General features: G+C 43.2%; 1 protein-coding gene across 5 annotated transcripts in view; it reads right to left on the bottom strand.

Annotated features, from left to right (window-relative positions):
* Positions 1-15,123, bottom strand: part of adgrg6 (adhesion G protein-coupled receptor G6) — a 58,928-nt gene that overhangs the window by 26,241 nt on the left and 17,564 nt on the right. For 3 of the 5 annotated variants that reach the window (XM_065008777.1, XM_029631384.2, XM_065008778.1), the window contains exons 3-5: positions 12,260-12,607; positions 9,458-10,060; positions 6,069-6,134 (exon numbers count right to left, since the gene is read on the bottom strand). In XM_065008777.1, the coding sequence (XP_064864849.1) occupies positions 6,069-6,134; positions 9,458-10,060; positions 12,260-12,607 (1,017 nt within the window). Of the gene's footprint in view, positions 1-2,759; positions 2,826-4,755; positions 4,825-6,068; positions 6,135-9,457; positions 10,061-12,259; positions 12,608-15,123 lie in introns of all 5 variants that reach the window. The other 2 variants (XM_065008780.1, XM_065008779.1) reach the window with 2 other exon arrangements.

Raw genomic sequence — 15,123 nt, 5'->3', positions numbered from 1 at the left:
TACTCGCGTTTAAGAGCAGTTGGAGGCCACGGAAGGAGTGCTGTATGGCATTGAAGCTCGTTTGGAGGTTAGATAGCACAGTGTCCAATGACGGGCCGAAAGTATATAGAATGGTGTCGTCTGCGTAGAGGTGGATCAGGGAATCGCCCGCAGCAAGAGCAACATCATTGATATATACAGAGAAAAGAGTCGGCCCGAGAATTGAACCCTGTGGCACCCCATAGAGACTGCCAGAGGACCGGACAGCATGCCCTCCGATTTGACACACTGAACTCTGTCTGCAAAGTAATTGGTGAACCAGGCAAGGCAGTCATCCGAGAAACCGAGGCTATTGAGTCTGCCGATAAGAATATGGTGATTGACAGAGTCGAAAGCCTTGGCGAGGTCGATGAAGACGGCTGCACAGTACTGTCTTTTATCGATGGCGGTTATGATATCGTTTAGTACCTTGAGCGTGGCTGAGGTGCACCCGTGACCGGCTCGGAAACCAGATTGCACAGCGGAGAAGGTACGGTGGGATTCGAGATGATCAGTGACCTGTTTGTTGACTTGGCTTTCGAAGACCTTAGATAGGCAGGGCAGGATGGATATAGGTCTATAGCAGTTTGGGTCCAGGGTGTCTCCCCTTTGAAGAGGGGGATGACTGCGGCAGCTTTCCAATCCTTGGGGATCTCAGACGATATGAAAGAGAGGTTGAACAGGCTGGTAATAGGGGTTGCGACAATGGCGGCAGATAGTTTCAGAAATAGAGGGTCCAGATTGTCAAGCCCAGCTGATTTGTACGGGTCTAGGTTTTGCAGCTCTTTCAGAACATCTGCTATCTGGATTTGGGTAAAGGAGAACCTGGAGAGGCTTGGGCGAGGAGCTGCGGGGGGCGGAGCTGTTGGCCGAGGTTGGAGTAGCCAGGCGGAAGGCATGGCCAGCCGTTGAGAAGTGCTTATTGAAGCTTTCGATAATCGTGGATTTATCGGTGGAGACCGTGTTACCTAGCCTCAGTGCAGTGGGCAGCTGGGAGGAGGTGCTCTTGTTCTCCATGGACTTCACAGTGTCCCAGAACTTTTTGGAGTTGGAGCTACAGGATGCAAACTTCTGCCTGAAGAAGCTGGCCTTAGCTTTCCTGACTGACTGCGTGTATTGGTTCCTGACTTCCCTGAACAGTTGCATATCACGGGGCTATTCGATGCTATTGCAGTCCGCCACAGGATGTTTTTGTGCTGGTCGAGGGCAGTCAGGTCTGGAGTGAACCAAGGGCTGTATCTGTTCTTGGTTCTGCATTTTTGAACGGAGCATGCTTATCTAAAATGGTGAGGAAGTTACTTTTAAAGAATGACCAGGCATCCTCAACTGACGGGATGAGGTCAATGTCCTTCCAGGATACCCGGGCCAGGTCGATTAGAAAGGCCTGCTCACAGAAGTGTTTTAGGGAGCGTTTGACAGTGATGAGGGGTGGTCGTTTGACTGCGGCTCCGTGGCGGATACAGGCAATGAGGCAGTGATCGCTGAGATCCTAGTTGAAGACAGCGGAGGTGTATTTGGAGGGCCAGTTGGTCAGGATGACGTCTATGAGGGTGCCCTTGTTTACAGAGTTAGGGTTGTACCTGGTGGGTTCCTTGATGATTTGAGTGAGATTGAGGGCATCTAGCTTACATTGTAGGACTGCCGGGGTGTTAAGCATATCCCAGTTTAGGTCACCTAACAGAACAAACTCTGAAGCTAGATGGGGGGCGATCAATTCACAAATGGTGTCCAGGGCACAGCTGGGAGCTGAGGGTGGTCGGTAGCATGCGGCAACAGTGAGAGACTTATTTCTGGAGAGGGTAATTTTCAAAATTAGTAGTTCGAACTGTTTGGGTATGGACCTGGAAAGTATGACATTACTTTGCAGGCTATCTCTGCAGTAGACTGCAACTCCGCCCCCTTTGGCAGTTCTATCTTGACGGAAGATGTTATAGTTGGGTATGGAAATCTCTGAATTTTTGGTGGCCTTCCTGAGCCAGGATTCAGACACGGCAAGGACATCAGGGTTAGCAGAGTGTGCTAAAGCAGTGAGTAAAACAAATAGACAAAGGCACCTGCCACAAGCAGAGTACAAAACAAGAAAAAACAAATAGACAAATCTTACCATTGGTTGTGCTGTAGAACAGAGTTGTGTTAGTAGCGGCTGCTGCAGATGGGATAACGGTTTGAGTAACTGGTGACAAGGACAGCAAATGTGAACTAAATTGTTTGAAAGAGTAAAATGAACACACATGCACTAGAGAGTATGCGTGGGGTTATATGGGTCAACACGTGGCCATGCCATTAACAACCTCACTGGCAAGATCTCTCATCTTTACCTTTTTCCCTGAAAGTAAATGACAATGTAGTTACTGCCAAATGTCATGTGTTTGCTAAATGTTCTGAGAGGGAAATCAGACTAAACTACGTAGACATATTATATGGATGTACCAAAATTGAAGTGTTTATAAAGGCCTTATAAGTAACACATTCAGAAAAATGCAATTCGCACTATAACTAGAATCAGATACAATTTGCATAAACTGCGATCAGTTCCATTGGGAGAGATACCTTACCAGTGGTTGTGCTGGGTAATGTTGGAACATTAGTTGTAGCTGCAGGAGTGGTCGGGGTAGTGGTTTGAACTGGTGACATTTACAGCACAAGACAGCAAAAGGAGGGTATAATAGCAAAGTGGTTAATGGTTGAGGCATTCTCATCTCTAGAGGGAAAATCATGTTGAGAAGTAAAGATGGTCTTACCAGTTGTTGAGTTGGTAGTTAGAGGCATGCTAGTAGTGGTGGCAGATGAAGTGGTAGCAGAGAGAACTGGTGATGGACAGCAGACAGTATGAGATGAACGAAAGATGGTGAAGTATTGAGAGCTGAGGTTGAGATCATAGACGTAGATGGGTATGAGTTGGTCATTTTTTTCATATAACCTTTATTTAACTAGGTAAGTCAGTTAAGAACAAATTCATATTTACAATGGCGGCCTACACCGGCCAAACCAGGACGACGCTGGGCCAATTGTGCACCGCCCTATGGGATTTCCCAATCACGGCTGGTTGTGATACAGCCTGAGGACAGGACAGTTACATTTGACTGTCAAGTGAACCATTGTACTCTGTTTTGGATAGGGGATAGTCAAAACTCTTAGAAAAAAGGGTTCCAAACGGGTTATTTGACTGTCCCTATAGGATAACCATTTTTGGTTCCATGTAGAACTCTTTTAGGTTCCATGTAGAACCATCTGTGGAAAGGGTTCTACATGTAACCCAAAAGAGTTCTACCTGAAACCAAAAAATGGTTATTCAAAGGGTTCTCCTATGGGGACAGCCGAAAAACCCTTTTTGGTTCTAAATAGCACCTTATCTTCCAAGAGTGTACAGTGAGCTAAATCAATCTTGTTCAACCATCCAATTGACGTCATGTCTAAATATATCATGTCTAAATATATATAGTCAATATATAGTGGATTCAAACTTAAAAGGGAAAACCCAGGACCTTGTTTGCGTTACTTCAACGATGGGTCAGATAAGAAAATTATGAAATGTCTCCTGCATTAAACCCATTAGGTAGTAAGTACAGCAGTAGAGGCTGGTGGGAGGAGCTATAGGAGGACAGGCTCATTGTAAAGGCAGCAATGATATTTTTTGGAATGGAGTCAAACATGTGGTTTCCATATGTTTGATGTGTTTGATACCATCCATGTATTCCATTCCAGCTGTTACAATGAGCCTGCCCTCCTATAGCTCCTCCCACAAGCCTCCACTGAAGTACAGTATCAGAGACATGGTGTTTACCTACTGCATGGCCTGCAACCCACCAAACTGCCAAATAACTGAAACACAGCTGTTCTTCAAGTCTTCATCTTTCATGTTTAATAAGAGTCTTCCCTCATTACAGAATCCTACTTGATAAAACAGGTGGCTGCTTTTCACAAATCTTTATTTATTTGGGCTGGGAAATTAATTTAATTTCAGAAATTAACCAAGCGTTTCATATGAGCCATTGACAGTTAATCAAATCATAAACTTCCTTTATCAACACATTTTCTCAGATTAGATAGAAGTTGATGTGAATGCACCTCCATTCCTCAAACAGTGGATTCAGTATTATGTGGATTTAATAGATTGGAATTGGCTGTGTGGTATTTCAGAGGGAACCATCGGAGCAATCACAGAGGCTTTGGGATAAGACCTAAATCTCTCTAGTTTAATGGGCCACATGTAAATATCCCCTAAGTCAGTCAGTGGACATTTTACATATTGATTCAAACAGGGGTGATCCATCAGCTGCAAACTACATTAAAGCTAGAGTCCTTAATTAAAACAATAACAAAGCCATCAACCCGGCTCTGATTGGGTAAAAAGCTGAGGGAGGGGCCTGGAGAAATGTAATCACTCTCAAATTCATAGACAGAGCTATGAATGCAAGGACTGATTATCCATGATATCAAGATTATAGTTTCAACAATGTTTTGGGGCTATACAGTGTTTACATTTACGTTGTTTACAAACATTGGAGTAAAATAAGCTTACATTTTGGATTCTGATGGCGTATGATAGTTGAGGCATTTCTAAGTTATTTTCTTCAAGAATCAATGGGTCTGTATCATTCATTTATACGCCCAAAAAAGTCCAAACTAAGGATTCTAGCTTTAAGTAGATCGTTTTGGCTTACCTTCATAACAACAGATAGGCTGAAAATAACATGTGCTCTTTACAAACAATGTGAAAGAGGGATGGATGCTTACCGTGGGTTGTTGAATTAGTAGAAATCATGTTAGTGGTGATAATGGATGAGCTGGTAGGAGTTAATGTTGCTGGTTGCAGGGATGTATGGAGAAAGGTTACATATGCATTAATTGGATGTAAAGTGAGGCAACACAAATGCACCATCCACCAGCCACAAAAGATGACTGATGGCGCAATGAAGCATAGCATAATGAATGTAAATACACATATGCAGAGAAATCTTGTCCAGTTGTGTGATGCAGTAGCTTTAGAAGCGATGATTAGCACGTCTATGAAAGACAGTTTTAACATTTACTCAGTAAACATACGGTTTCTACTAGGATAGGATCAACAGGTTTAGAGTTGAAAGTTATTTCTTCTGTAAAACATACACAAAGTCAGGGGTCCCCAATTACATTCAGCCGTAGGGCGATTTTTCCTTGAGCAGATGGTCGGGGGGCTGGAACATAGTTCTAAATCATTTGTACACTGCAAATTGACCACAAGAATCTCAATCAGATATAGTATTTGAGAAAAACAGAATCATATCAAACCTTGATTACATTGGGATATGATCGCATATGTCTCTATTTATGCATGTGAATTTTTGGACAGATTTCCTAAATTAAAATCACGTTGAGCTCATTTCCTGGTGATTTTACAGTCTTTTATGTCTAAATATTTACATATTTTTTCTTCGAATAATAAAATCACCCACAGAGGCCATTCTTTGATCCTTGTCTCATTTATTTTCATCCAATCACCTTGTTGAATCTCCAGCACAGTGCTACTGGTGTTTCTTATAAGCAAAGTATATAAGAGTTGACCTCTGAATAAATGCACCATAGACAGAGCCTAATAGATTTGCTCACAGCAAGAGAACTGACATTTTGGAAAGTGTCGCTTGTAAGTCAACATCTAGCTCTGGCTGATGTCTATGGGAAGGAGAGGCCATATTAACCCTGCATCATCTTATCCAGAACATGGGGTCAAACTGGACCCATTTCAATGTGATTCCACAGAGGCTCCATAAAATTACGTCATAATCTGCATTGACTCGATACCGTGGCCATCAATGCAAAGTGACGTAGAAAGAGTGAAGTACTGTGTGCCTTTTAAAATGCTGGCAGGATGTAAATATGTTAAAAAAAAACTAAAACAAGATGAATAAAACATAACAGGGAGCTTACACACAAACATGTGGAAGAAGGGTCAAATGGTATGTTAATCAATATTCAATCACACTTAATAATTGATTATTGTGTGATGTTTGATAATCATTGTACTGTCTGTTGTAAATGATTGATCTGCGTAACAGTCGTTGGTTTCCTACCTGGGCAGTTCAGTCCAGGAGAGGAACAGCTGGTGGTGTGTGATGTGTAGACGGGTACAGAGGTACCTTCAAAGTGGATTGGAAATAAGCATGTTAAATCACCTTAATCAACAATATTTCCCATGGTGAGTGATTAAAAAGAACAAACAAGTTTATGCATTATTATGTTAATTTCAGTACAGGCCCACACATTATACATTCATCAAACATTTATATTTGGCATGACTTCGGGCTGGGTACTAAGCACCGCCCTTGTAAAATGATTGACAGTTTCCCAGCAGCCGCTCAGCTAGCTACATGCTCTCAGGCTGGTATGGGACCCAGAAATGTCAATAAATAATCAGAATGATCTGCCATATAAATGTTGGAATTTCATAAGCCTAAGTACATATCATCTTGTTGAAAAGAGCGAGGAGTTTGATATTTTCCTCACTGGTCTATAGCTGTGCCCAGTCCAACCGCCAACACTTCCTCTCTTGTATAAAATATGCAGCACTTTGTGATACAGGGATGATGCTGCTTTGCGTGCACCCCTCGCATATTTTCTAATGTTCTTAAACAGAAGAGCGATCAGAGGAGAACACAGCGAGACAGACCCACCTGGACTTGATGGACATGGCTAATCAATTTGATAATCGCTGGTAATGAAAAGTAATGACATGTCAGAGGAGAGAGAGGCCATGTTTAATATCAGTGGATGTGAGTTGTCATTACTGACACTGTTCTATGGTCCACTGACCCATCGTTCTGGTGGCTGGTGGACTCCAATAATCAGTCTTCAACAACTACCTCATGCACTGCTGAGTCCACATAGATGTGAAACATCAGAAACTACTATCTTGTCACTCCCAGGCCAGTACCCATCATTCCCACTCAAAAAGCCTTTTGCCTTAGGTGATGTGGATGAATGGCTAGTGCTATTCCATATATCTAGACTAGCAGACCAACAAGAGTAAACAACCCCATCGTGCCTGGGTCAGGACTGTGAGGACTCAGTGAATAGTAGATCTCTGACAGAGTTTAGCCATGCAGACATTCACTCCTCCACTGACCTTACAGAGAGATGAAAGAAGGCCCAAAAAGCTTCACTGGGGCCAGTCCTTTTCACAAGCCTGATAATTAGCCCAGAGCTAGTTTACACCAGACAGACTACAGCTACAGCCTTGCGTGCCATACACTTTTGGCCAACCAGACTACCAACCAGACTACCAACCAGGCTACCAATCAGACTACCTACCAGACTACCTACCAGACTACCTACCAGACTACCTACCAGACTACCAATCAGACTAACAACCAGGCTACCAATCAGACAATCAACCAGAATACCAATCAGACTACCTACCTACCAGACTACCTACCAGACTACCTACCAGACTACCTACCAACCATACTACCAACCATACTACCAACCATACCAACCAGACTACCAACCAGACTACCAACCATACTACCAACCAGACTACCAATCAGACTACTAATCAGACTACTAATCAGATTACCTACCAGACTACATACCAGACTACATACCAGACTACCTAAGGTTTGAGCCCCTCAGCCTCCTGACAACATCATTGGCTCAGCTGTGGATCAGTGTACATGAAATGTGGTTGTTACATCTTAGTTCCTAAGAAGTCACTGTCTGCTCTGTAAGCATGGGGTCTTTAATGTGCTTCCTGCATTAGAAGCCCTGGACAGACGAGGCTGGCAGATACATTGCTGTTATTCAAAGCAGGGACAGAATCGCATCATGCAGAGTCTCATTTTGTCACGACACAAAGTCTGGGATCAGAGAAATAACTTAGAACTTCACCTGGTTGATCTTGAGTTGAGGCTTTCAATGTATGACGCAAGACTAATAATCATCTATCGGTGTACAGATTTGGCATATTGACTGTAGATGACTCTAACTGGGACCTGATTTATCATTGACATGTTACGTCCAGAGTCTAGGTAGAAAGTTCCTCCATAATATAACTAACGCAACCCTCCGTTTCCTGGAACCATTAGTTTAAACGTTACATTAGTTAACACCGTATTTCACATGCATCTCCCATGGCACGAAGCACTCAAGCAAGCAACTTTCGCAAAGCAATCAAGTTGTTAGCAGCACACTCACCACTAGATGGAACAGCTGTTGTTAAGTGTATGCAATGTGGGAAACAGACTGTAAAGAGAGAACTTGACATGAGTAGGTATCACAACAGTCAGCCAAGGGCATTTAACTAGCAGCAGCTGCATCAACCAGTGACATGGAAACAAACTCCTGTGGGCAAAGCAAAGCATTTGTTTGTCTTGACAAACATATGTACTTATTAATAAGTGAATTAACATGTAATAATCTAACGGACCACAATGCCACATGGAGGTGTGTTGATGTAAAGACGAACAAGGACACGAGGACATTTAAATATACACCAGAGTTGATATACTTCTGAACAACAGTATATTGCCTACCCTACTCCTCTTCTAAATAGTGTACAGTAGAGTAGAATGAGATTCTATCTGCTTTCACGTCTGGTATGTGTGATTCTGGACAGCAGCAGAAATCTTAACTCCGACTGCGGTGTGGTGGGTTATGGAATTGAGAAACATTGCTCGGAGTACAAAAGAGAGAGCTGGATGTTCCAGATCATCCACACCCATGAGCAGTTTCAAGGCTAACACAAGAGTTAGGGGAATGTTCCGAGAGACAGACATCTTTCTCTGTGCACCTCTGTGAAAGGGAGAGCTTGGGGTGGGGGAAGGGAACTCCGACAATTTGATCTTAAAAGTCCTCTGAGCTGAACTCTCTTTCACAGACTCTCAGGCCCAAGCTGTAGCCGAGCAGATAGTGTTTCGGGAATGGGGCTAAGTTAAAAAAAAAGTGTTTCCTCAGCCATGGGGCCTGTGTGTGTGTGTTCTGTGAGACTCATAACGGGTAGGAGAAATGCATGATTCTGCACTTCGTACTTTCCACAGCTAAACCACACACAGCACCATTCTCTAGTGGGCACCGGGCAATCGGCAGACATTTCCCGACACCCCTGGCTCCTTTCGCTGTGGCTACCCTCCTATCGCTACAAACACATTCCTAATACTTTCAAAGGTAGAGACATGGAGCATATCTTTGTCCTGCTGCTGCTGCTTTCATCTTCCTTAGCCGTTTGGATAACACTGGACTGTTTGAGTTACTTAGGATTTAGATGCCATTTTAGGTTCTCTCATAACTAGTATATCACTTGGAATAATATTGCATGAACTGTTACTAATGAACCAGTAAATTGTCCCGATAACAATATATAGACTTCTGTCAGTCAAACACCTTTGAAGTTCTGCTGACGGGAAATAAGTCATCATAAATAGAACATACCAGTGTGCAAAGGATATGACTATATTTGGATACTCACTGCAGCTCAGTGTTCTGTCTGTCTGTGCCAGCGAAGAGGGGATGTCCCAGAAGCTGTTGTCCCAGTCAATGACGTTGCCGACGGCGTCACAGGTAAGGGCGGCCAACTGTGTCGTGCTCATGGCGTTATCCCAGAGGCGGAAGTTATAGATGGTCCCATCGAAGCTATTCTTGCCCCCTAGCCTGAAGAGGCCCCCGGCCCCCACCAAGCGCCCACTTGTGTTAGGGCAGGTCTTGGTCCGGGAGTTGCTGTTGTAGTAAAGGGTCACCTTGCCTGTAGTGGAGGCCCATGTGAGACAGAACGGCTTCATGGTGGAGGTGAAGTCCGAGGGATTGAGGATAGAGTCTACCAGACATGTCTCGTTACTCATGACCAGTGCCATTCCATCCTGGTTCATTCCGAAACTTAGGGCTTCATCACCCCTGCTGTCCTCTTGCCGGGTGTAAGAGAAGATGGTTTCCTTGTTCTTTTGGTTGGAGCGGGCTACCTCAAAGCACACGGTGAACTGCTGAAGGGTCGGTATGGTCACTGAATTGGAGACCTTGACCACTTTGCCATTGCCGTTCGGCAACATGACCTTCTGGTTCCTCAGCGCCACGGCAACTACAGCACACAAGTAGAAAGAAGGGCATTAGAGAACAAAGTGTTTTCACCTCCAGGCCTAATTAAACTGCAGAATCAACCGATCACAATCATTCTTCCTGCGGGGCAGAGATGCCTCCAATACAAACGTTTAAAAATTCAACCTGCCTCATCAAGTCATCAACTAATCATTAAGCCTTTGATCAGTTGAAATCGGTTGCGTTAGTACTGGGCTGGAACAAAAACCAGCACTGTGGATCTCCTGGATTGAAGTTGAGAACCACGGCATTAGATGACTGTCAGATGTTCAGTAGAACCAGGGGCTCTAAATTAAACTGTACAGAACATCTTGTCTGAATAACAACACAACTAATAATCCATATGTCTTGGTAAACTCACCATTTACCTGACCAATGCTGGCCATTACTGCTATTCAGTCATACTCTGACTTTTGAATGCTTAAAAGGCTAATTCCCTGACTGATGAGTGTGGGAGAATAAAAGTTAACGTGAGGCACTACATAAATTACCACGTCTAGATGATAGGCTAACCGATTGAATAATCTTCATGTGTCACTCTCCTGCTGTCTGTCGTTATTCACGTTTTTTCATTTAATGAGGCACCATCTCCACATCATCGTTATATGACTGCAGAGTGTTCCACAGCCCAGAGGATGAACAGTGTCAGTCAGCAGGTGACATCTTAGGCCTTCCTCTTATCACTAAGATGAAAATGTCAACTATCACTCCCACATTCCCACCAATAAATGAGGTTTTTAAAGAAGAAAAACGTTTTTTCTGTTCCTTTTTAAATGTACTGTACGCTCATTCCATACTTTCTGACACGTTTCATTTTAATGAAGCTCTGGTTTGTTGCTGTTGGCCATCCCCACTGCCAGAGTGACAGCCAATTTGGAATGGAAAAACTCAGCTTTGAATGTGGTATCAGGATATGACACAGTTGAGAGGCCCTTTTGATAGATCCTGCAGGGCTCTGTTTGTGTTGTTGATCTCCGATCTGCTTTGCAAGCCATACGGAAAGGCCAGGGCTTACTGTGACACCGTCATATGATTCCAGGGCTCCAGGCAGGACGTTGGACTGCCAACAGATTGAAAGCCAAGTTCAATAGGTTGCCTGCCGGTTGGGATATCACCTTGAGTTTAAACCCAATAGGAGCTTAGACCACAAGACTCGTGATGCACTGTATGAATTATTCAATTTAAATGATAGATGCTGACAACTCTAGCTCATCAGACAGCCATGCGTTAAATTGATACCCAATGCTTGAGGACAGCAAAGGAGCCAATCAGAACCAAGCACTGTGGAAACCCCCCAAAGCAGGGTTTCCTTGGCCTCCCTGGTGTTTCACGGCAACAGAAAGATTGCTTGCATATTGCAAAGTTCCAACTTGACTGGCTGAAACTTTTTGTCCTGTGGTCTCTCACAGTAAAATTGGTCTCCAGAATTTTGTGAAAATGTTAATAATGTGAAGGCATTGAACAGCTACGGCACCAGTCCCTGACACTTGATTCGCACTTGGACTCGATGTATAGGAGTGAATTTGATGGATTAGTGCTCTTTAAAAGGTTACTGGAAGGGGGGGGGGGTGGAGCTATGTGCATATTACACTTACTGTAACTCTTTGATGTGCAGGGTTTACATGTGGTGCCTAAATAAAGGCTGGGACTAGGATTCTATAAACCAAACATACTCCATGTATATGCTATACACTATAAAACAATCAATGTTATTAGAAATCATAGGTTTCTCTGACTATTATATTGAGAATACAACATTTGAGTTATTAGCGCTTTTGGTATTCGAGGAAAAGGAACTGAGTATGTTAAAGGCCGAAGCACTGCCGTGTGTCAGAAATAAGAAAGAAAAAGGGTACTTTTTTAAGCATAATGGATGGAAGACATGTTTGTCCTTAAGCCATGTTGTTGCTGTTTGGTTAGTATAATGGCGGAGATGCTTGATGTTTGTGTAACGTGAAATCCCTCTAAAATGACGTGGGGAATTACTTATAAATACCTCAAGCTTACTGTCATAGAGCATGGCTAAACACTAACATCTAAACTACCACGTTCAAAACAGAAAATAAAATGTCATGTAAAAACATTCAAACTATAAAACAGAAGAATCATAATAACAATAATAACCATAAAAATCATAATCATTCAAATATACCTGTAAAAATGTGCCCGCTTTAAAACATACCTTGTCTGTAACTGACATTGAATCCTTTCTTTTGGACGCTAAAGTCTGAGTTAAATGACATCTCCATCAGATTGCTGGTGGAGTTTAGCGTCAGTCCGTTGGCTGTCAAGCCACAAAATTTCACATCTTGGTTTCCGGTGTTGACAATGACGCGGTCATAGATGCACCCCAGAGCCTCCTCGAGATCAAAGTCGATGAAGGTTATTTGCACAATGAATCCAGCCGGGGCCTGCAGAGTCCACTTGCAGGCCTGACTTTTGGGGTACACTTGGGGGTAGCAGGGGGAGGTAAAGGTACCCTGGGAGTCCGTGAGCACCACAACGCAGTTGGAGTTACTACAGCTCAACACTGCTGAAGCAAAACATGGACATGTTGTCACTACTATACCCCAGCACCAGGGAGTACAGGAAGACACCAGGGGACACCAGGACAGGACAGGTAAGGCAGTGGAGGAGGAGTCAGGTCAGTAGTGCAACAGTGCAAGGCCAGTGCAAGGCCAATGTCAGAGGTCAGAGAGACTGTGTTAGTGGACCAATAGAGTCAGACAACAGGGACCATCTCAAGTTTAGACTTACAGGAGATTTAGATTAGGAGTAGCAAAGAGACAAGAGTCAGTCAGTGAAAAAAGACACTAATACTACTTATGCAGTTGAAAAATATATGTTGAGATAATAAAATACCATAGCTATGATTTAAAGGTTATCTAAAGACTATGCACGGATAAAAAATGTAATGGTCTGGAAAAAAACCTTCACTCAGAAAACAATGACTTATGTTCATCCAGGTCAGACTAATGTGTGAGCCAAAACCATGTTTCTGTTTATTGGCAGAAACATTTGAGCAAAATACCACTGCAAAGCAAGGCAAATTTGTCAAGTACCATTCTTGATCGGCATTCAACACAAGTTACAAGACCGTGTATTTTATTTAGCATAAATAAACATTAAATGTGAATAGTGTTGAGAGTGGTCTGCAGACATCTAAACATAGGCTCAACTCAAACAAGGACTGTACGTAGCTAGTACAGTCAGAAGACACTCAAAGTCGGCATAATGATGGGATCCCTTTCAGAATTGTTCAAAGTCATTTAATACGGTTATGTAATACAGTCTTCTAGAACTGTAATAAGACAGAATTAAATACAGCAATCTCAATATGGCCAGTAATCGTGTTTGTCTCTTCTCCATTAGCTTATTGATCCAACTTTTTAACTTGATTGTGAGCAACAGTGTATCTTCTGTAAGTCTTTCTCTATGAAATTTCAGGAACATTTATATTACAATTAAAAAGTCAAACCCTGGATAACACCCATACAATGGAAATCAGCAGTTGTTATGTTGGGTGTTTTCGTTTATTTGCCTAACTCTCTGATCCTGGATCCTGATGGCTTACAGGCAGGAGCCATGTTACCTTTGAGGTGTGATTTCTCTACAAACTGAATCAAATCAGGTATTAGGAAACCTGGAAGGCAACAATCCAGAGAATTCTACCCTTGGAGAGGGTCGAGGGAACAGTAAGAGCAAATTAACCACTGGAAAAAATACTACCAAAACCACACGTTTTTGTTTATCGCCTGATTCCAGTCCAGAGTTGTCGTTGCTTCAGAAAAATGACTCATTAGAAGTGTTATGTACCCCGCAGTAAATGGCTGATGCAGGGTCAGATTACAGCCTGGTCCTACTGTGGCCCTGTTATACCTGCCAACATGTGCCCTCTTCTAAGCCAAGAGGGTCAAGAGGGTCCTAAAAACTAAATCCACTCACTCAGGCCGACCACATTACAGCTTTAAGTGGCTGTTCCTTTTCCTGGTCCACAAACACCTATTAACGTGCATTCGGAAAGTATTCAGACCCCTTGACTTTTTCCACACTTTTGTTACATTACAGCCTTATTCTAAAATGAAGTAAATATTTTTTTCTCACCTCATCAATCAACACACAATACCCCATAATGACAAAGCAAAAACTGTTTTAAATTTTTTTTTTGCCAAAAAATAAAAAATAAAATAAAATATCACATTTACATAAGTATTCAGACCCTTGGCGCAGTACTTTGTTGAAGCACCTTTGGCAGGGATCACAGCCTCGAGTCTTCTTGGGTATGACGCTACAAGCTTGGCACACCTGCATTTGGGGAGTTTCTCCCATTCTTCTCTGCAGATCCTCTCAAGCTCTGTCAGTTTGATGGTGAGTGTCGCTACACAGCTATTTTCAGGTCTCTCCAGAAATGTTAGATTGGTTTCAACTCCGAGCTCTGGCTGGGCCACTCAGGGACATTCAGAGACTTGTCCCGAAGCCATTCTTGCATTGTCTTGGCTGTGTGCTCAAGGTCTCTGTCCTGTTGGAAGGTGAACCTTCGCCCCAGTCTGACGTCCTGAGTCCTCTGGAGCAGGTTTTCATCAAGGATCTCTCTGTACTTTGTTACATTCATCTTTCCCTCGAGCCTGACTAGTCTCCCAGTCCCTGCCACTGAAAAACATCCCCACAGCATGATTCTGCCACCACCATGCTTCACCGTAGGGATGTATTGGCCAGGTGATGAGCGGTACCTGGTTTCCTCCAGACATGACGCTTGGCATTTAGGCCAAAGAGTTCAATCTTGGTTTCATTAGACCAGAGAATCTTGTTTCTCATGGTCTGAGAGTTCTTTTAGGTGCCTTTTGGCAAACTCCAAGCGGGCTGTCATGAGCCTTTTACTGAGGAATGGCTACCGTCTGGCCACTCTACCATAAAGGTCTGATTGGTGGAGTGTTGCAAAGATGGGAGAACCTTTAAGAAAGACAACCATCTCCAGAGAGGAAATCTGGAGCTCTGTCAGAGTGACTATCGGGTTCTTGGTCACCTCCCTGACCAAGGCCCTTCTCC

The sequence above is a fragment of the Oncorhynchus nerka genome, linkage group LG24, assembly GCF_034236695.1.
Source record: "Oncorhynchus nerka isolate Pitt River linkage group LG24, Oner_Uvic_2.0, whole genome shotgun sequence".
Taxonomy (NCBI): domain Eukaryota; kingdom Metazoa; phylum Chordata; class Actinopteri; order Salmoniformes; family Salmonidae; genus Oncorhynchus; species Oncorhynchus nerka.
Note: the sequence above shows the minus strand (reverse complement) of the source record. Positions and strands in the feature narration are given on the sequence as shown.